The following is a 22,632-nucleotide window of genomic DNA, read 5'->3' as shown; positions in this document are numbered from 1 at the left end:
AGGGAGCCCGATGCGGGACTCGATCCCGGGACTCCAGGATCATGACCTGAGCCGAAGGCAGTTGCTTAACCAACTGAGCCACCCAGGCGCCCTGTATCCTTAATTTTAAAAGTTTAGGTTTAATCTACTTATTATGAGAATTTAGTTCTTTCACTTCTGTTTCTTTCCCCTCCTTTCTACATAGTTTTCACAACTTTGATTCAAATCAATATGAAATGTCTTTTATTTTTTTTAATTGCTTTTAAAAGTTTTTTTTTTTTTTTTTTTGACAGAGAGAGAGAGTGAGAGCAGGAACACAAGCAGGGGGAGTGGGAGAGGGAGAAGCAGGTTTCCTGCGGAGCAGGGAGCCCGATGCGGGGCTCGATCCCAGGACCCTGGAATCATGACCTGAGCAGAAGGCAGATGCTTAACGACTGAGCCACCCAGGCACCCCTGCAATGTCTTTTTAAAAACTTAATTATTTTCCTACTTTCTAATCATTTATTTACTTACAAAAACAAACGTTGACTAAATGTCTACAGTGTGCCTCAGAGGAATACAACATAAAAATTTCACTTTTAGGGCGCCTGGGTGGCTCAGTTGGTTAAGCGACTGCCTTCGGCTCAGGTCATGATCCTGGAGTCCCGGGATTGAGTCCCGCATCTCCCGCATCGGGCTCCCTGCTCGGCGGGGAGTCTGCTTCTCCCTCTGACCCTCCCCATTCTCATGTGCTCTCTCTCATTCTCTCTCTCTCAAATAAATAAATAAAATCTTTAAAAAAAAATTTAACTTTTATTATGACTATGTAAATACAGTTCAAAGTTGAATGAACCAGTATACTGTGATTATATTTCTTTCCTATTTTTAATTTTTCCTAGAGTTAAGAATTGCCTCATTTTTTCCATTTGCTTTAGCTTTCTATGTATCTATCACAGATGCTTCAATTCCTCCAAGTAAACTACTTATAGTAGAGACTTCTAATCTTTTCAACACAAAAATACAAAATAGTTCAACAATTCCATGTTGTTGTTTTTCCTGGGAGGTATTCCTCCCAGAGATCTCTGCATTGTGTCAAATGTTAGGTCTTTGCTAAACAAACTTCATCCTAGGATTTCCCAGTCACCATCCTCCAGGGTATCTTTCCTGGGTCAGTCTCTTCTTTTTGGTATCCTATGCCCTTTCTCTTTCTTGGTTTTCTTTTTATTTCAGTAGAGTTCAATCTCCAGTAGTTTCCTTTACAAAGGTTGGCTGGGAGGAAACATTTTTTAGACTTCACATATCTCAAAATGTTCCCTTTTTTTTATTTTTATTTATTTATTTTTTTAAAGATTTTTTAAATTTATTTGACAGAGACACAGTGAGAGTGGGAACACAAGCAGGGGGAGTGGGAGAGGGAGAAGCAGGATTCACACTGAGCAGGGAGCCTGATGCGGGGCTCGATCCCAGGACCCTGGAACCATGACCTGAGCCGAAGGCAGACGCTTAACGACTGAGCCACTCAGGTGCCCCTGTTTTTCCTTTTTTTTAAAAGTAAGCTCTACACCCATCATGAGGCTCAAACTCAGTACCCTGAGATCAAGAGTCACATGCTCTACTGACTGAGCCAGTGACGGGCCCCTCAAAATGTTCTTATATTCTGCCTTTATACTTGATAAAATAGTTGGCTGAGATAGAATCCTAGCTTGGAAATATTTTTTCTTCAGAGTTTTTACTGTATTGTTTGTTTCATTGTCTTCTAGCTTATAGTACTATGGCTGAGAAAGGTTAATGTCATCCCAATTTCCAATCCTTTGTTTGTGACCTGTTTGGAAACTTTTAGCATGCTCTAACCAATGACTCCCTTAGTTCGGGTCTTTTCTCTCCCACTCAGCGTGCTGGTTACTTAACTGGCCCTTTCCTCCTAGAGTCTCGTATCTTTTAGTTCTGAGAATTTTTCTCATATTAATATGTCTTCACCTTCATTTTACTTTAATGTGTAAGAGATGGTCTTCTAATTTTTAAATTTTACTTTCATGGAGATTTCCTCAACTTTATCTTCCAGCCCCTCTACAGAATTTTTATTTCTATCTTTACTTTTAATTTCCAAAATCGTCTTTTGTTTACATATTTTTTAAAAAGATTTATTTAAGTGCGAGCAAGTGAGGGGAGGGGCAGAGGAAGAGAGAATCCTTAAGGAGACTCCCAGCTGAGCACAGAGCCCGTCTTAGGGCTCAATCCCAGGACCCTGAGATCATGACCTGAGCCAAAACAGTCAGATGCCTAACCAACTGAGCCACCCAGGCGCCCCAGAACAAGGTAATACTTTTATTATTAATTAATTTATTTTTTCTCTTTTTAGAGAGAATGAGAGAGAGAGAGAGCACATAAGAGGGGGTAGGGTCAGAGGGAGAAGCAGACTCCCTGCCGAGCAGGGAGCCCGACGTGGGACTCGATCCCAGGACCCTGGGATCATGACCTGAGCCGAAGGCAGCCGCTTAACCAACTGAGCCACCCAGTCGCCCCCAAGGTAATACTTTTAAAAGAAATAATATACAGGGGTGCCTGGGTGGCTCAGTCAGCTAAGCGGCCGATTCTTGATTGCCTCAGCTCAGGTCATGATCTCAGGGTCATGAGATCAAGCCCTGTGTGGGGCTCAGCACTCAGCTGGGAGACCCTCCCCCCACTCGTGCTCATTCACTCTCTAATAAATACATAAATAAAATCTTTCAAAAAAAAGTATCACCTTGTTATTTCTTACATGTAGTATCTTATTTCTCTGAAAACAACTGAGTTTTCAAACTCCCTGCACTGTCTGCCTGCTTCATTTCTCTTTGCCGTTTGCACGATCGTAGAAATTCACATCGCAGCATTCCTTCAAACATTTATGTTCTTTGCTATCAATTTATACCTAACAGTAAAATAATAGGGAGCTATCTGGAAGCTCTATGTGAACAGGCCTTGCCATCTGATGAGCTGCTTTGTGAAATGCCTGTGAGAAGACTGGGAAGTTTCATTTGGTGGTATTTTCTCTTCCATGGGTCAGTTTCTTCAGGGAAGGATGTAGAGAACAAGGAAAATGCTGGAAGTCTCACCATGCAGGATATAATCACTCATATATTCCCTGCTTTTGTAAGGGTGCCATTCTCCTCCTCCACCGTGTCTATGGCTAGGATCTGAAGCCTTCCTGGTTCGGTTTCTCCAGGGAATGATCCTGTCTCCTGGCTGGGTGGGCCAGCACACTCATCTCATCAGCACTCAGTGCTACCATTAGAAAGAAAACAATCTTTGTCAACATGGTAGAAAAAAATGGGTACTCTATTTTAAACTGCATTTGTTGGGTGCCTGGGTGGCTCAGCTGGTTAAGCAGATGCCTTCACCTCAGGTCATGATCCCAGGGTCCTGGGATTGAGCCCCATGTCAGGCTCTCTGCTCAGCGGGGAGCCTGCTTCTCTCTCTCCCTCTGTCTGTTGCTTTGCTTGCTTGTGTTCTCTGTCAAATAAATGGATAAAATCTTAAAAAAAAAAAAAAAGTGCATTTGTTTACTATTGAGGATGAACATTTCTCCATGTACTTATTTACATTTTAGACTTCTTTTATGAAATAACCCATTTGTTTCCTTTGTATTGTTTTCCTATTAGGATAGTCTTTTTTTTTTTTTAATTTCCAAGAGTTCTTTATATATATTGGAAATATGAATCTTTTATCAAATAAATATACTGCATGTTCCTTTTGAGTTTTTAAATTGTGTTTTTTTTTAGATTTTTGTTTTTTTTCTTTGAGCAAACACAGAAATTTCCTGCTTTTACAAAATCAAACCTATAAATTGTCCCTTTTCTGATCTCTGCTGTGGTATCATGCTTGGAATTGCCTGACTCCAGTTTCACCATATTTGCTTCCCTTCGATAATGAAGCCATCGAAGAAGCTGCTACATTTTCACTCAGCCAGATTCTAGTGAAGACCATCTCTGTAATCAACGTGATGGCAGACACACTCAAAGCGCATACTGCCACTCTGCTTTTATTTCCTACCTTCATTTAACAAAGTGAGCTAAAACGTGTGAGGAACACCAGCATGTCTGAACTGTGATTATGCTGGTCAGTGGTTCTCAGGGTGTGGTGTGGGGCCCCCTGGGAGTCTGAACCTTTTTAGGAGGTCCACAGGTCAAAACTATTTTCAGTAAAACAAATAACACGGAGCTATTACTTGCCTTTTTCTCATTCTGTCACGCGTACAGGGGGATTTTCTCAAGGCTACAGGGCATGTGATGACATCACTGCTCCGATGGCTAATGGAATGTGTACTTATACATTATGTTTGCTAGTCATTTCTTAGGTGGCAGTTTTACAGCATAAATAGATTTCAGAGATTAATTCAACTGGTTCTCAGTTCTTTCACTGTGTGGTTGCTCACTACTTTTTGTTCTATCTGCTGTGATGTCTGTATATCTGTACCATTATTTTTTCAATACATAGCTATTTTGAAATCCTTCAGTCTTCCTTATGCCGTACTGAAACTGAAATACAAGTACACTCTGTTTTATTTTACAACATTTTGTCAATTATTGAGTTTTAATTTTTAATCAAAGTCAATAGTTATAACCCAAGTAAACAAAAGCTCAAGAATTAAAAAATGTAAAGGGGTCCTGACATCAAGAAGTGTGAGAATTACTGGGTTTGATCATATTGTGTTACCAAACAATTCAAAAATCACATAGGTTTATTTCTCCTTTTACATGGCCATCTTAGGTCAGCTGGTACTCAGTTGGCCGTGTCCTCAGGTCCCAAGTTTCAAAGAGCAGCCACCTCTGAACCACTGCCAGTAGCCAAGGCAGAGAGGGAAGGGCAGGAGCAGACCCTCTCTGGCTCACACCAACATTTAAACGCTTCAGCCTGAGGGGCGCCTGGGTGGCTCAGCCTGTTAAGCAGCTGCCTTCTGCTCAGGTCATGATCCCAGGGGTCCTGGGATCGAGTCCCATATCAGGCTCCCTGCTTCTCCCTCTGACCCTCCCCCCTCTCGTGTTCTCTCATTCTCTCTCAAATAAATAAAATCTTAAAAAAAAAAAAATAAATGCTTCGGCCTGAGCAGGATACATATCACTTCCATGCATATCGTTGGCTAGAACTAGTCCCAGGGCCTCACTCAACCACTGGGAGACCAGGAAGTACAGCCCTACCATGGGCTGGACAACAAAGAACCAATAATGTTCAGTGCACAGCACTTAAAACTAACACGATAATATTTAATTCTGTACTTTGAAGACCTGATAGAGCTTGCAAGCAGCAACTTACACGTCATACTTACATCTACTTTAGGAATCGGAAAGCCACTAGGTCTGCTGAAGCCCATACTTTCCAGCTCAAACTTCCAGGCTGTCTCTACACCGCCGTATTTCAGGAAAGCTCCACAAACTATGTTCAATTGGATTTTGGGAAGTTTGCCTAATTACCACAATTGACGATTCATTACATTGTTGATTGTTCCATGACAATCTGAAATAAACTGTATCAGCTAATAAAACCTGTAATTTTTTATGATACTTGGTGCTCATACAATTTAAAGGAAACAGCAGATTTCAGAGCGAATTAACACCAAGACAGCATGGGTGCTTTGTGCTGAGTAAGAGCTGTTTCATGACGAGGAGGGGTGTTACAGATTACTTGGTGTCACTGAGGAGACCAAGGCATGTGCTCATCAGGCACTAAACTGGACTTGGAAAAACTTCCTCCTTCATTTTGAAAAGGTTCCCACTGCACAGTTTGAAGCTTCACACAATAAAACCTCTCTCACACACAGCCCTGCCATCTTTTGATGCCATTTTCCCTGCTCAACACAGCCTTCTACAATGTTCATTTTCATGTGGAACATCTTTGGAGGATCTGGAAATAAGCTGGGGTTGATGTGCAAACGGCAAGACTCCGACAATGTACGCAGACTCACCCTCAACCTCGAGCACAGGGCAGACTGTACTAACTCGTTCTGCCTGACCCATCATTGTAAGGAGCATCTCAAGTAGAACAAGATTTGTGAGACTAACCTATGTAGCCTATCCTAAACATTCAGCTCTGACGGAAAAAAACGACAAAAACAAATCTAATCCATTTGAAACGTATTTACTTTTTACTAATATTACTGATGCTAGTACAAAAGGTGATAAACAAGTAACCTTCTCCCACTGCAGTAAAAAACTGAAGAGGAAGAGAATGCCTGCCAGATGAAAAAGGACAAGCCCAGCAGGGCAAGCCCTCTCTTCCAGCACTGTCCCCGGTCTCTGCGCACCTTAGCTTACTCCGAGAGTGAGCATAAAGGCATACATTTGAATTTGCTCTCTTCCTCTTGTATCTGACTTTGAACAATTTTGACAAGTAAAAATTTAGACTTACCAAATGACAACTGATAAACTCCTACCAATAAATTCCTCTAGAATGATTTGTTGCCAAAATTGCAAAGTGATCTTCAACACAGATATTCCACAAAGTTAAAAGCACCTGGACAAGGTGGGTGTGATGTTAGCAAATACTTAACTCTTCCAGTCAGTACATTTACTGAATGCCTGCCCTGTTCTAAGTACCGCAGGAGGTACAACAGAAATATAATATTAAGATTACAAACTAGGTGTGCATATGTGTGTTTCCCCTAAAAAACCCATGATTTAACTAAACAGTAAGACAAAAATGCTACTATTAATGGTGGAGAAATAAGTTCAGGGCAGTCAGAATTGAAAGAAAACTCCATGAAGGAGGAGGGATCTAAATGGGAATGCGAAAGGTAGATTTTGATTTGCTTTGGTGTCCAAGATAGGCTGGGGCTTTTCAGGGGAAAAGAACATCCTGAGGAACAGGCCAGTGTTGGAGACAGAGAGAGAACACTGACCAAACTGACATAAGAGCAAAGGAGTCTAAGTAAGACGCTGGCCGGAAATTAACTTGGACATCCATCCACCTGCTCATTCATTCAGCAAACACTGGCCCTGTACTAAGGGATATAGTGGTGAATCAGATAGCCACGGTCCCTGACCACATGATGCTTACTTTGCAGTGGAGGCAAGCAGAACGTCATCACAAGGTAGGCAGAAAACACATTAAACATCTAATTTATTAACATGGATCCAGGTGGGGCACCTGGATGGCTCCGTCAGTTGAGCGTCTGCCCTCGGCTCGGGTTATGATCTCGGGGTCCTGGGATTGAGTCCCGCATCGGGCTCCCTGCTCGGCGGGGAGGCTGCTTCTCCCTCTGCCTCTGCTGCTCCCCCTGCTTGTGCTCTCTCTCTCTGTCGGATAAATAAATAAAATCTTAAAAAAAAAAAAAAGATTTAAAATGGATAGAGCAGTTTGACCTCTACCCAATAGTCAGCGGGAAGCCACAAAAGGTTTCTGGGTAGGGAAATAATGTGATCAGTACTGTTTGTTAATATTAATTTGGTACAGCTTGACTACAACTGACAAAAATCAAAACCAGAGAGACCTAGAGAAAACTATGGCAGAAACGTAGGGTTGAGGTTAGGAGGGCTGGTTGGTGGCCCAGGAGTCAAAGCGGAAACAAAGGATCAGAGTTGGCTGGGGGTCAAGAGGAGCCTTTGTGAGCTGGGTGGGTCTGTGGGACAATGTAAAGGGGCTCAGTCCCATATGGAGAAAACAAACCAAAGAGCACATCTGGGGTTCTGGCTCAGATGTGTGGGTTGGGGAGAAACTGAAAGCATCAGGCTTTGGGGCGAAAGGTGAATCTGAACACCTAAGTACAACATCCAAAGGCAGGTGGAGATGCAGGAGAAGCAAGAGATTGTAAAAAGAGCCAAGCTCAAGAGGCCCAAACCTGGGGAAATTGTGAGGATGGAGAAGGAGTACCTGGCAGGGCAAGGAAGGAGGACAAAGATCATCCTAGAAGCCAAAGCTGAGGGGGCTTGAAGGCTGTCGTGGCAGCACAGATGCATCCACACAAAATGCTCCTGCTGGTATTTTCCCATTTGAGGCTTTAACACTCAAAACACCTTGATATCGGCACCGAAGCCTCCATTTTACCTCACAGGTAAAAACAGTGAGGATCAAAAAGACTAAAAGTCTGGTCTGAGAGGGAGAGGGAACTTTCCAGACTACGGCCCCCTGACCCAAAAGCTAGCTGAAGATTAAGTTTAGCCTGTGTGGCCCAGTCCAGACCAAAGCTCGGTTCACAGAGTGAAAAGCTGCAGAGAAGGAGCAGGTACTCACAAAGCATCTATCACACAGCGAGCTCATCCAAACTGTGTGAAGAACTCTGACAAATCAATAAGAGCATTCCGTATTAACTTTTATGCTCATGATACTAATAAAATATACCGGCATTCACTTTACATAATAACATGCCCATTACTATGCTGAGCACTTACATGCATTCTTGCTTAATTTTCCCCAAAGCCCTAGGATAGTGAAATTATTGTCTGGATTTTATGGATGAAGAGACGGGCTCAGAGAGGGTAAGTGGCTTGCCTCTATCAGGCTGCTAGGAAGTCAAACTCAAACCTGACTTCAAGGGCTTCACTCTTTAAGCCGCCAACCCCTTTCAAAGCTCCACCATCAACTCTGCCTTTCCAAATAATCGCCATCAAAGGTGCATAGGTGTTTCCCACGGAGGTGCTGGGCTAAGTGGTTTCAGCTGTCCTTCTAGAAAATCCCTGAGCACTGCCACAGCTTTCTGGAGTACAGGGGTCAAGTGGACATGCTACATGTCCTGTAATTTTTGAAAAGTCAACCTCCTACAGCCATTTTATTATTTAAAAAAAAGTACTTTGAGAGAGCGAGGGTGAGTATGGGGGGGGGGAGCAGCAGAGGCAGAGGGACAAGCAGACTCCCTGCTGAGCGCTAAGGTCCTGGTTTGATCCCAGGACCCCGAGATCACCAACTGAGCCGAAGGCAGACGCTCCACTGACTGAGCCACCCAGGCGCCCCCTACAGCCATTTTAGATTATGCTTTGGAAGGTAGGCTTAAGAGAGAAATCATGAGTAAGTCAGAAAAGCTAAATAGGAGGTTGATCAAACAATTCCAAGTTTCTACAACTAGAGGTAACCTAAGTCAGTTGTCATACATAGAAGGAAAAAACTTACAAAATTTACAGAACTCATTACCCCCAAGATGGCAATATAAATCCCCAAAAAAGATTAGGCAATCAGTAATGACAGAAGTCTACATACTAACGAAGAAAAAGGCGGGCCCCGGTCACCTTCACGGTTTATGGGGTGGGGGAAATCCTGTCCTCCATGCCCACTTCTGCTGACGACAGAATGTGAGAAGAGGAGCCAAAGAAGCAGAAATGATTCCTGATCAGAGGTCATTCCAAGGGCTGAGGAGAGATTTTCTGACTATTGTACAATTTGGTTTTCATTTCTCTTCCTGGTCATGTCCATATGTGTATTTGGTGCCCTTGAGACACAACAGTAAATAAAAAGGCCAGCATCTTAGAGGAAAATGAGCCCCAGTTCCTTTCTGGGTCAGAAGTGATGGTTCAGATCCTATCTTCACATAAAGAGCTTGGCTTATTTTTTTCCAAAAAGCCTGACCTTATACTTTCTCTCGTCCATGTCCATCTGTTATATCCTGCCCACTCATACAGACTTCTTGTGGTTGAGGTCTGCTGGCATTTTACTACTGAAGAATGTTCTGGCTCCTGCAAACTAGGGAGGGGACACTGTGTACACGTTGCATGCAGAAGTGGTTCCAACAGTCCAAGAGCCAAACAGGACCCAGCTACCAGGGATGAACTTGGAGGAGGTTCCAAGCGCCTTCAAGGGAATGGGAGCTTTATAAAGTGTGGGCCACAGTGGCGGTAATAAAGCAGCAGTGTTCCCAATGGTCTTCTCCCCTCCTGGTGCCCCCTTTTAAGCTTTTATGCTATTTTATTTATTCATCCCTGTTAGTTGTCTTAAATCCTTTCTTTTTTTTTTTTTAAGTTTTTTTTTTTTTTTTTTTATTCATTTGAGACACAGAGATACAGAGAGAGAGCATGAGCAGGGAGAGAGGCAGAGGGAGAGGGAGAAGCAGGCTCTCCGCTGAGCAGGGAGCCCGATGTGGGGCTCGATCCCATCATGACCCAAGCCGAAGGCAGATGCTTAACCATCTGAGCCACCCAGGCGCCCCTCTTAAATCCTTTCTTGAACAAGGTAGGGTATAAATAAAATCAAAATGAAAGTTTAATAAAAGTAAACACTAGAATTCCACAGCCAAGCAAAACACGTTGTGCGTCCCATTATTCTCCTTATCCATTGTTTACTACTGAACTCACAGCAAATATAAAAGCTCTCAATTCTTTTTTTTTTTTTTAAGATTTTATTTATTTTTTTGACAGAGACACAGCGAGAGAGGGAACACAGGCAGGGGGAGTGGGAGAGGGAGAGAGAGAAGCAGGCTTCCCGCTGAGCAGGGAGCCCGATACGGGGCTCAATCCCAGGACACTGGGATCATGACCTGAGCCGAAGGCAGATGCTTAACGACTGAGCCACCCAGGCGTCCCATCAACTGAATTCTCTTTAACAAAGCAAAAAAAAAAAGGCATTTTGGTAGATAATGCAGAACTAGAGCATTAAAATTTCAAGAAGCAATTGTTTAAAATGTCCAAAGCAGAAAGGTAATAACTAGCTTATGGTTCATTAAAGAAAACACATTTTAAAATTTAACCTCATGGTGTTTGCTAATCATATTATAAAATGACATTTGGACCTAACTGGCTAACCTATGAACTCCCTCCCCACCCAGAAGCAATACCACCAGAAGCCTCCCTGAACTCTACCTTGGCACCCTCCTGACCCAGTGCTCTGTCTTGTCGCTCGGCCTCTGATCAGGGAGGTCCTCCCCTCCCTGCCTGGCCCCTTAGCAGCTGACAGCTCACAAGGGTTACAACTCTGGGTCCCACTCTGCCTTTACCTCAGACACTCACCGTCTTTGGGACTATCCCTTCTCCACTACTCCTGAGCTTGGCTCCACCTTCTGGGAGCTCAGCTCCTCCCCCCTGCCCTCCCCACGAAACTCATGACTTTGCAGAAGCAGAGTTCTGAGAGATAGCTGTCTTTTGAAGATAAGAAACTCAGTATTTTGAACAGAAAGAGAAAAGAAACCTTTAGGAATTCATAACCTGACGCTTAGCATAAATTCTGGCACTATGTTTTTTTATTAATATAACAGATGGATAGCAAATTTAGCCAGGATCAGGTTTACCAAAGTTTTCTATGTACATGTATGTCTTTTAAAATAAGCAAAACCTCATGCTTTATCAAATTTCAAGAAATAACAATAAATACTAAATGAACATCTACTAGTACAAGGCAGTGTATACATATCCCCGTTACACGGCAATGCTCCAATATACAACATCCTGGCTCACAGTAAGTTCCTAATCCATTACTGCCTGTTCCCTGCATTTCAGTGTCAAAGAAAACAGGAAGCAGAAAGGGTGGACTACTGGCCCAGAGGCAATATCCGCGCCCCCGCCCCATAAAGTTTCTGATACAGGACATTCTGGCTGCAAAGCTGTACAGTGTTGCCTCCTACTCAGTAACCTGGAAGTACTGCAGCACATGAATAAGCAGAGACTTGAAGAGGTTAAATGATTTGTCACCCAGGGGCAGTGTGGGCTGCGACTCCTGCTCCTAGTGACCTTGTTCCTCAGCCTCTTCACTTACGGGACACCTCAGGAAGGGGATCATGTGCGTAAGTTCGGTTTTTGGATAACCAAGGCCTAATACTACCTGCTGAATGCACACGTTTTAAGCAGAGTCACTGTTATAAATTTTGAACTTTGAACATAATGTAGTTGATGGGAAACTCACTTAAGGAACGACCTTCTCCGACCTATCTTGATATCTCTCCTTAAGATTAAATTACCTGTCCATCACAAGGTTAGATAAGCAACAGACGAGTGAACACACAGCATCTTGCTGCTTTAGGAACCTAAGTGTGTGCCTGGCTTGGCTGATAACATCTACACTCAACTTCTACAGACATCCAGGCCATCCTGGTTGCTGGGCTGCGTGAAGTCCCCCTAGGTCAATCCGGACAGTGGCTAGTAGACCTTCCTCTACTGCTCCAGCCCATTCCATCTGCAGTCCAAACTTGAATGTTTAGTCCCACTCTGTGACTGTAACCTCCAGCCAGAGAAACCCAGACAACCAAAAACTGTGGAAAGACCAACGTACTCTAAACCAGGGAAGGAATGAAAGTGCTGGGACTCTGGGGAAACTTTTCCTTGGTGGGTGACAATTTTGCAATTCTAGTTTCAAGGCTGGCATGGGAGGATGAAAATCCCAGAATACTGACCTCCATATATGGATTGCAAGGAAAAAACCTTTTCACGTTAAGTTTATCTTTTACTTAACTATGCTTTTTAAGTGTTTAAAACTTGAAGAGACTGGCCCCTTTAAAACTAAATTGATTGGGACCAAAGATCTTAAAATGGGTTATAAACACTGCTGAATGTCATGCATAAAAATGAAAGTTTCTTTTAATGGTAATACAACACTGATGAAGTAGGAATTTGAATCAATTAGGAATAAATTCAGTTTAGAAGGTGTCAATCAAAATGTCTATAAAACGTATAAAGATCAAGAAAAACTCACTGGTCAGGAATCCTTTCTCCAAATAAATTTTGGAAAATCATCTCAAATCTCAGATCAGTTAGATTTTAGGCACCTGATGACACATTTGACTACACTAAACCAGAGATGCCAATCTGGTTTTAATGTGCCCAGTTAATGATAACTTACTCCGTCTGCTCAGTGTGACAAGAGCTCTACTCTGTAAACAGGAAATCCAGAACGGTGGAGAAAGGGAATCATTAAAGATCACAGAGTCTTGTTTAGAGAGGCATTTGGTCCTGTCTAGCTGTCTGCTTCACTCTCTGAAATACAATATGAGGGGATATTTTGAAGTTTAAAACCTGGAAAAAGAGATTTGTAAGCTGATTTTTGACATTTCTTTCTTTCTTTTTTTTTTTTTAAGATTATTTATTTATTTATTTATTTATTTATTTATTTATTTATTTGAGACAGAGAGCATGAGAGGGGGGAGGGTCAGAGGGAGAAGCAGACCCCCCGCTGAGCAGGGAGCCCGATGCGGGACTCGATCCCGGGACTCCAGGATCATGACCTGGGGCCGAAGGCAGTCGCTTAATCAACTGAGCCACCCAGGCGCCCCTGATTTTTGACATTTCTGTATTACTCCAACTGTAACCATACATTAGGCTTGTAATTTTTAAAATTTTAAATAGAACTTCCTGGTTTTGTGTCAGGTTACTTCCATTTGAGATTTCTAAGGAAAAGTCTCTGAACTTCCTGAACGCAGTGTTGAAGGTACTCTCTTGAAGGTACTCCGAAGTACTGGCAGGAAGGGGATCTTGCCTCCTTAACCATTAAGGTAAACTTAAATGGCATCAAGCTATAGAACTAACAGCAAATACATCAACAGGTGTAAGAGTTAATACTACTTCCATAACTCTCCAACTAAATCATGCTATTTCAACTACAGGTTTCTGATTTCTGAACCTCGCCATCCTATTAAATATCAAGTCCAGAGATCACCTTGCGAGCTTTTCTTCCAGTAGAATTTTGAGATAAAAGCTGCACACCCTAACATTTCACACTGACTTTGTTGACAAAGAGAACGCAAAGTGACTTCAGCGAGAGAACATGTTTTATAGGGATTTCACACATAGCCATAAATATGAGAAGTGCCATTACTCATTGGGAAAAGTAAGATTTTTTAAAAGAAATATTTCTTTGGTTCCCATTCATCAGTCCAATAAAAATGACAAGTCTTAAGATTCCAGCAGTTTCAAGGGTATACCTTTGACTAATGTTTACTGAGGACTCTGGCCAAGCCTATTATTCTAGATCTTTTTGATCATACGCACCTGCCTAAGATTCAGTAAACCTGGTATATGGGTAAATTACTGCTCAATTACTGATAACCCAGACTATAAATGAGTGGTAAGTAAGGCTGGTTTCAAGGGTGCCTGGGTGGCTCAGTCGGCTAAGTGTCTGCCTTCAGCTCAGGTTGTGATCCCAGGGACCTAGGATCCAGCCCAGGCAGCGGGCTCTGTGATCAGCGGGGAGTCTGCTTCTCCCTCTTCCTCTGCTCTCCTGCTGTCTCTCAAATAAATGAAATCTTTAAGATATTTATTTACCTACTTATTTGAGAGAGAAAGAGAGAGAGAGAGAAAGAGAGATGGAGAGAGCATGAGCAGGACCCTGGGATCATGACCTGAGCCAAAGGTAGATGCTTAACTGGCTGAGCCACCCAGGTGCCCCATAAATAAAATCTTTTAAAAAAATTTAAAAAAAGAAAAAAGAAAAAAGAAAAAAAAAAGAAAGGCTGGTTTTCAGAAAAGCCAGTTTCACTTACTGCTTTGCTTCTAAGAATTGGAGAAAACTTAGTAGCTAGCCAAACAGCTTCATTCAAAGGGAAAGGAACTGAAGGCCAAAGAAGTGATTTACCCAAAGCCTCACTGTTTTTTAGTTACAAGAACCTCCAGGTACCTATGGCAGCCCTAACATGATTTGCAGTTCCCCCAGATAGTCCACTGGACGCTTTCCTAATACAAGGTGGCTGATAGAAATTGTTATGTGGGTGCCAAGGACACAATACCAGAATTGGCAGCTCTGTAGTCTGGTAATAGCAGCAGAGTGTAGAAGTCAAGAGCTGAGGCTCCAGTCAGACTTCTGAGGGCTGAATTCAGGTTGCTGCACTTTCTCTTGGTCTTACTTTGAGCAAGTTACTTAACCTCTCTCGGCCTCAGTTTTCTCAGCTATAAATCAAGGGTTATCGCAATACTTACCTTAGGGGCTGGGGTGAGAATTATACAAGGTAAGGTAATAGGAAATGTTCACTCCGCGTTGTGGCCCTGCACAAAGCAGTACTCAAAAAATGTTAGCTATCACTGACGCCATGCACACCAGCACTTACGGACAACACATATTTGACCGGCTTTGCCTAAAGCAGTCAGACTTGGCTAATTATGATCACTGGGAAAACTGAAATGGAATTAAAGGTTCTCTAAACCCAGCAGCTTGGAGATAAACGATCCACCTTATGACCTGACCTTGGAAGCCTTCCTGCCCTTCACGCTGATGTCAACTGGACTAGTCAACAAGAAAGGAAACTTGCTGGGCCCCTACCACATGCCAGTCACAGAGTGAGACTCTTTTACTGGGTGAGCAAACAGGGTGCAAACACTTGGCGTGTGGAGAGGGGCGCGCAGGCTGAGGCCGTGGTTGGGGCACCGCTGCTTTCCTGGCTTTACAGCTTCTTCCTAAACTGCGACCTCCGAATTGAGGCTGCAGGTACGGGAGGCTCTTCCTTCAGTTTCTGGACAGCCGCTCAGGGGCGAGGAGGACACAAGACACGTGCCTCTGGCCCTGGATTCACGTCAACAGCGGGACGTCCCCACGAATACTCGGGAACCCTACAGACACCGTGGGAAGGTTCCCTCGTGGCCTTGACCTTGGTGCCTGAGGCTCCGTTTCCCATACTGCCGGCCGGGGGTGATGACACGGCCCCTCGGCCGAGGCAAGTTTGTGAGCCGGGCGAGGCACCGGGTCCTGGAGGGCCGGGAACGCCACTCCAGTAGCCTCCACCTCGGGAACCCTTCCCGTCTTGTGGGTACCAGGGCCTCTGGCCTTGCCAGGACGCGGCGCCCCGGCCGCCGGGAGCAGGGGCAGAGGCCGGCCGGCACACCCCCGGCGCAGGGGTCGAGGCAGTGGGGACCGCCCGGTCGGCTGGCGGTCGCGCATGTCGGGCGGGGTCACGCGGCCTCCGCGCCGGGTCCCGGCCGCCCGCGGCGGGGTCGGAGAGGTGGCCGCCAGCCCGACCCTCCCGAACCACCGGGCACGGCCTGCGCCCAGACGGCGTCCCGCCGCAAGCCTCACCTCCCTGCGCACGTTCAGCAACGAGTAATAGTCTTCATTGTCCAGCTCCTCCTCGCTCAAGGCCGTCGCCATCTTCGCAACCTTTCACCCCGCCAAACCGGCAAGGCCGTGCCCAAGAGGGACCGGCGAGCCGCGGCCGCGACCGCGCGGGCCAGCCCGGCTGCGCCACAGCGGCCCCTGGCGGACCGGAGGGGCGCTGCCGCCGCCCGCGCGTCGCAGCCGCGCGCCTGCGCCCTGCGCCCCCGCGCCGCCGAGGGCGGGACGCGGCGGCCGGGGTCCACCACGTGCTGCCCGCGGACCCAAATCCCCGCCGGCGTCCCGGAGGTTCAGCCGGGACCAGACAGGGAGGCTACGGTCACACCTGGGGGGTCGTCCTCTCTGTTCCCCGAGACACCTCCCTTGTCCCCCACGCCGCATCCCAGTGCGGGGAGCATCCTGTCCCAAACAGCCCGGCCCAGGCCCCCCACGTGAGTCCACCCTGGCCGGAGGCTCCTCGAGGCCCCACTTGCTGATTTCTCTTTACACAGAAAACCTCTAGAATGGGATTGATTCCTGCCTCCGTTGTTCGTTTTTTCTCCTGGCCATCCAGAACCCTGCCCAGAGGACGAGCCTCCTCAATGTCGTTTTTTTGTTTTAATTTATTATTGCCCTATATTTAGGAACACCTGGCCATTTTTTTTTTTCTGCTGCTTAACTGACAAGGCAATACCCATTTGGTTCCTAATAGGATTGCCTCTGGCAGGCATCTATACCTACAGTCCCTATCCCAGAGCCCTCCTCTTGTAAATTTCTACCTTATAATTTAGCGGTGCAGTCTAATTGATTTCAACCTGGTGCCTCTTGTTTGGTGCATTATTAAAGATGTCTCGGTTACAATCATCTAAATAATTTAAATGTCTTCGAAATGATGCAATTATCAAGAGAAGGTGGACCGCAGAGCTTCCATGCTCTTGCCACCTGTTTGGTTCATGCTGACCTGTACCAATTACTCATTATTTCTCAGGAACGTTTGTTGAGCCTTAACTAGCGATCGGTTTAGAACTATCCCTGTTGCCCTTCCTAAGCAGGTCTCCTGGGAAGCCCCAAACACCTGTCTGTGGGTTTGAGAAGTTGATTTCTTTCTCTTCCTAATTTTTGGCCAGATGTTCACCATCTGGGCCTGTGTATGGTCCCTTCCAAGTTGCTCAGCCCTCTTAGGGTCTTTTGGCATGAGACAAGTAGGTGTGCTGAGGAGTGTTGAGTCAGTCTGGAGCTGACCTCAGCCCAGGTTGTTAAAGGAAGAGCTATTCAGCTGGGTGAGGCTTTTCCACAATAGCTCTCACAGACACTCACATCCCATCTGCAATTGCAGCAATTTTTTATGGTCTTTCTTTTTTTCTCCTTTTGCAGAGCAGTGATTAGGGCCAAGCTGCTTGCTGACATTTGTTGGTCTTTAATAAATTTCTTACAGGGGCGCCTGGGTGGCTCAGTCGGTTAAGCGGCTGCCTTCGGCTCAGGCGTGATCCCAGGGTCCTGGGATCGAGCCCCGCATCGGGCTCCCTGCTCTGCGGGAAGCCTGCTTCTCCCTCTCCACTCCCCCTGCTTGTGTTCCCTCTCTCACTGTCTCTCTCTCTCTGTCAAATAAATAAATAAAATCTTTAAAAAAAAATAAATATCTTACAGAGAGGCTGGGGGAAAAAACTACAACGTTGAGACATTCCTTCTTTCCTTAGGTTTGTAGACATTAATTGGACCGTAATGCTCAGTTGGGGGGAGAAGTTCCTTGCCATGCTTCCTCTGCCTTGGAAAACACTGCGTCTAGGAATTATATAAATGGAACCCAGCATATGTTTCCGAGGGCCCAGGTTTGTGTTTCTAGGATTGAGAATGACCTGGTTTTGATCATCACTCAAACAAAATAAATAGTGACTCAGGGATGCTCTGTATTTGTCCCCTTTTGGGTGCATGAGACTTTGTATTATGGTTACTTGGAAAGTGGATGTGGCAAATGGAAAATGAGCTTAGATACACCCCAGGCCTGAGAGTAAATTTACTTCGGAGGTTGGCTGTTTTGTTTCTCCCTCCAAAAACCTTAATCTCTGATGGGCAAAATAATGGAAAGCGGGAGCAGTACAAATTGATAAGTTACCACACCCATACGGCCACCGCTCATGCCAGAGCAGCTGGCGAAACTCAGCCACATTAACTCACTGCCTTGCGTTTTTGTTTTCTCTTTATTGGGTAAAGCCACAAAGCAGTTTGTAACTTAGCTGCAAAGCCAAGCCTAATATACTGACATAATATATTTATATAGCTACATGTGTATGTGTTATGTATATAGAGATGATCATTTTGGAATTCTCTCAGCTGTAAATAGAAGACAAGGACATTTACCTTCACCACCATTTGTATTCAGAATGACCCTAGAATATTTGGCCTTCCCAGCACAACTATTAGGAAGCAGGCTTCCTCTGTTCAATGACTTGATCTAGTGCCGGGGGAGGGAGGGGAGTGGGGGCTCCCTTCTAGCATTAAATATAGGACACTCAGATTTGAATTTCAGATATGCGATGAATAATTGTTAGTATATGTATACTAATACTGTATGGGGCATATAAATGCTAAAAAATTCCATTGTGTATCTGAAATTAAAATTTAACTGGGCACCCTGTATTTTTACTTGCTGCATCTGGCAACCCCAACTGGAAACCCTTCACTCCTTCCACCTTTTCCAGAGTAATACTTGTGAGAGATGAGGTAAGTAGCTTGACCCAGCCCTTTCTGCAGTTGGGCTGAATCCATACCCCTTCTCTATAATTCAGGAGAAACATTTACCTCTAATCTTTTTATTATTCTCTTGTCATTGAGTCCAGATTGGGATTCAGTGCTTGCTTGCCATTCATAGCCTGTTCTCCCTTTCCCTCATAAGCTCTGATAACCCTGTTCAGAGGAGTTAGGGGAAAATGATTCCTTAGCTGAAGAAAAGAAGGGAGAGTGTGCAGACATTCAAGAATTAAATTTTCTTGATGGTGTCCCCTCCCTTAGCATTTCAGGGACTTGTCATTTACATCTTTAGCCAAGATGATAATTGCAGAAGGGTTGAGTCACCCAGAGGAAGGGCCATACCTGCTGTGTGAAGACCGTTGCTGAGAGGGTGCAGAGCTAAACCCCAGAGGCAGCCTCTGGCAGGGATGGACTGGGGGTTTTGCGACTCACCAGTTTTAGATCTCACCCTCCCGACAGAGTGTGCATCTCCAAAATCTCCAATTCAGAGCTTCTGCCTTTGGAACTCAGCATTCTACCTGCAATGTCATCCATCCATCGTGCCAAGAGTGCTAGTTTCCCCTGCTGTTTGCAGCTTTAGGTCCTTGGTCCCTGCGTGTTAATCCATCCTAATCCATCAGCTCCCTGCTGGGGTCCCCTTTTGATCTGCTTTCTTGGTCATTCCGTGATATCATAATCCTTTGACCTTTGGCTCTGTCCACTGCATCCATTCTCAGTTTGGTTTCTCTTTCTTATCTACCTTTCTGCACTCCTCCCAGGCTGTCGGGAGTAGCTGGGGAAAGTCTTGGAAAATACAAAGTTGATGCTATCTGACTTCAACGGGCCCCCAGTGTTACTTGGCAATCCTATTACATTCATCTCTTATTAACACTCTATAAATTCCCCACAGTGTCTACTCAGCTTATCTTTGAGTTTGGAGACAACATCCAGGAATGGGAACTGGTGTTTCAGCAATTTATAAGAAGGAAATGGTTTCTGTTTTAGTGGAATTCACACTCTAAAGGGGGGTGGGAGGGAGGTACTGACAATAAACTAGTTAGTTAATAAACAAGATAATTTCAGATGCTACGTACTATAAGTAAATTAAGACACAGTGATGCGATGGTGGGACATCTCAACGGGAGGGAGGTTAAGTTGGTTGGTTGGTTGGTTAGGAGAGATCTATCTGAGGAGGTCATTTTGAACTGAATGATGGGAAGGATCCAGCTTTGCAAGACCTCAAGGAAGAACTTTCTGGTGTGAAGACTCAGAGATGGGACGAAGTTTGGTATGCTCTAGGAACAGGGAGCCAGCCAGTGGGCACAAAGCTGATGCAGGTTGGGGAGAGCAGTAGGAAAAGATGTTAGAGGAGCTTAGTCAGGGCGGGCTCATGGAGGCTAGAGGTCAGGAATTAATTTTTTTTTTTAAGATTTTATTTACTTATTTGAGAGTGAGAGAGTGAAAGGGAGAGAGATCAGGAGCAGGGGGAAGGGGTAGAGGGAGAAGCAGGCTTCCCGCTGAGCAGGGAGTCTGATGTGGGGCTCGATTCCAGGACCCTGGGACCATGACCTGAACTGAAGGCAGATGCTTAACCGACTGAGCCGCCCAGGCGCCCCTAGAGGTCAGGAATTTAAATGTTATTCCAATCACAATGGGGAGCCATCAAAGGATTTTTAAGCAGGGAAGTAACATGGTCCGATTCCTGCCGCCCCCACCTCAAGGATTACTCCAGGGGGACAGGGTTAGAAGGAGCAAGAATGGAAGCAGCCCCTCACCCTGACCCCGTTAAAGGTTATGCAGTGTTCCAGGAGGAGAGGGTGGTGGGCTTGCACTGAGACAGAAGCATGGGGCTGGCAGGCATAGACTACTCTTTGCACTGGAGTCAACAAGAACTGCTGATAGGTTGGGTCTAGGGGACGGAGGCGGGGAAGAGAGGAATCAGCAGTTACTCTTGCATTTTGGTTTGAGCTGCCAGATAGTGGATGCTGCTGAGGAAGCAAGGGAAGATTTTGGAGGGAGTCACAAAGAGTTCTGTTTTGGAGACGTAGAGCTAGGTCTTCGTTAGACCTCCACATGGAGGTAGCACCTGCGGCTTCTTCCTTTCCACTTGCTCTTTTCACCTCTTGCAATCAGACCCTCGTTCCCATTATTCATTAGCATTCCCTCCTCAAAGTTTCCAGTGACTTCCTGAGCCCCAGAGGCTGTAGCATCTGTTGAATTGCAGACAGCCTGGACCTCAGGCAGCTTGTAGGCATGTCGCCCCTCCTTCACTGTAAGCTCTCCACCTCTGCTTCACTGTCTCTCTCTCTCTACCTCCATGTTTCTCTGCGTCCATCCCCCTTTCTTCCTCTGCGATCTGGGATCACACATCTTTCAGCCTTATACCTCCTGATTTTCTTTTCTTTTCTTTTTTTTTTTTAAGATTTTATTTATTTATTTGACAGAGAGAGACACAGCGAGAGAGGGAACACAAGCAGGGGGAGTGGGAGAGGGAGAAGCAGGCTTCCCGCAGAGCGGAGAGCCCGACGCGGGGCTCGATCCCAGGACCCCGGTATCATGACCTAAGCCGAAGGCAGATGCTTAACGACTGAGCCACCCAGGCGCCCCTACCTCCTGATTTTCTTCATGGAGCTTTTTTTTTTTTTTTTTAAAGATTTTATTTGTTTATTCATGAGAGACAGAGAGAGAGAGGCAGAGGGAGAAGCAGGCTCCCAAGGAGCAGGGAGCCCGATGCGGGACTCGATCCCAGGACCCTGGGACCATGACCTGAGCCGAAGGCAGAGGCTTAACCATCTGAGCCACCCAGGCGCCCCTGGAGCTTTGGTTCTAACCAGAAAAAAAAAAATTAATCTCTGAACCATTCTTGAACTTGTTCTTCATCCTTTCTTGCATCTCTGAGCTTCCAGGAAGGGTCATTGACCTTCAGCCTAAAAATCTGCCTCGTGGAAATTTTTTTTTTTTGGGAGGGGGGGTTTTCTGCTGTTGAACAATGCTCTCAGCTTTTGTTTATCTAAAAATATCTTTATCTGCCTTTATTAGTATTAAAGGATTTTTTTTTCCTCAGGGTAGAGGAATCTAGTTTGGCAATTATTTTGTTTTCCAGCACATTGTTTCCAGTATCATTTCCCTTCTTTTAGGCATCTGCAATTGCTGCAGCGAAGGGATGCTCTTCTTTTGGAGATCTCAGTTATGCACGTTAGACCCTCTCAGTGTATGCTGTATACTTTTTTTTTTCCTGAAGATTTTATTTATTTATTTGACACACAGAGAGAGAGGAATCACAAGTAGGCAGAGTGGCAGGGAGCAGCAGAGGGAGAAGCAGGCTCCCCGCTGAGCAAGGAGCCCGATGTGGGACTCGATCCCAGGACCCTGGGATCATGACCTGAGCCGAAGGCAGACGCTTAACGACTGAGCCACCCAGGCGCCCCAATTCTGTATACTTTTTAAGAAAGTTTTTATTTATTTATTTTTGAGAGAGAGAGATAGAGTGAGTGCATAAGAGGGGCAGAGGGAGAGGGAGAAGCAGACTCCCCCCTGAGCAGGGAGCCCGATGTGGGGCTCCATCCCAGGACCTGAGATCATGACGTGAGCCGAAGGCAGCTGCTTAACCAACTGAGCCACCCAGGTGTCCCTCTGTATGCTTTTTTAAAAAAGAGATTATTTCTTTAATTCTTTATTTGAGAGAGAGAGAGAGAGAGGAGAGAGGGAGACAAGGAGACTCCCCACTGAGCACAGAGCCTGATGTAGGGCTTGATCCCACGACACTGAGATCGTGACCCTGAGATTGTGATCCCGAGATCACGACTGAGCCCAAACCAAGAGACGGACGCCCAACCAACTGAGCCACCCAGGCACCCCTATTCTGTATGCTTTTTATTCTCCCTTTTGTGTCTTCTTTTTTTTTATCTCTTTGGCTTCTTTGTAAATAGTTCCCCATGAGCAATCTTCCACTCCTCTATGATTCTCTCATTTTCATAGATTTTTTTTTTTACTGCTTCATTGAGGTATAGTTTATGTGCAGTAAAATGTGCATATTTAGAATGAACAATT

General features: G+C 45.1%; 1 protein-coding gene across 1 annotated transcript in view; it reads right to left on the bottom strand.

Annotated features, from left to right (window-relative positions):
* The window catches only part of DNAJC11 (DnaJ heat shock protein family (Hsp40) member C11), a 76,365-nt gene extending 60,369 nt beyond the window's left edge, over window positions 1-15,996 (bottom strand). The window contains exon 1 of the mRNA XM_045898809.3: window positions 15,841-15,996. Within this exon, the coding sequence (XP_045754765.1) occupies window positions 15,841-15,912 (72 nt within the window). The 5' untranslated portion in view covers window positions 15,913-15,996. The remainder of the gene's footprint in view (window positions 1-15,840) is intronic.
* Window positions 15,997-22,632: the final 6,636 nt, after the last annotated feature.

Source organism: Mirounga angustirostris, unplaced genomic scaffold (genome assembly GCF_029215605.1).
Source record: "Mirounga angustirostris isolate CCGP_5_RB_7025 unplaced genomic scaffold, mMirAng1.0.hap1 SCAF_4, whole genome shotgun sequence".
Taxonomy (NCBI): Eukaryota; Metazoa; Chordata; class Mammalia; order Carnivora; family Phocidae; genus Mirounga; species Mirounga angustirostris.
This window is presented reverse-complemented; position numbering and strand designations above follow the sequence as displayed.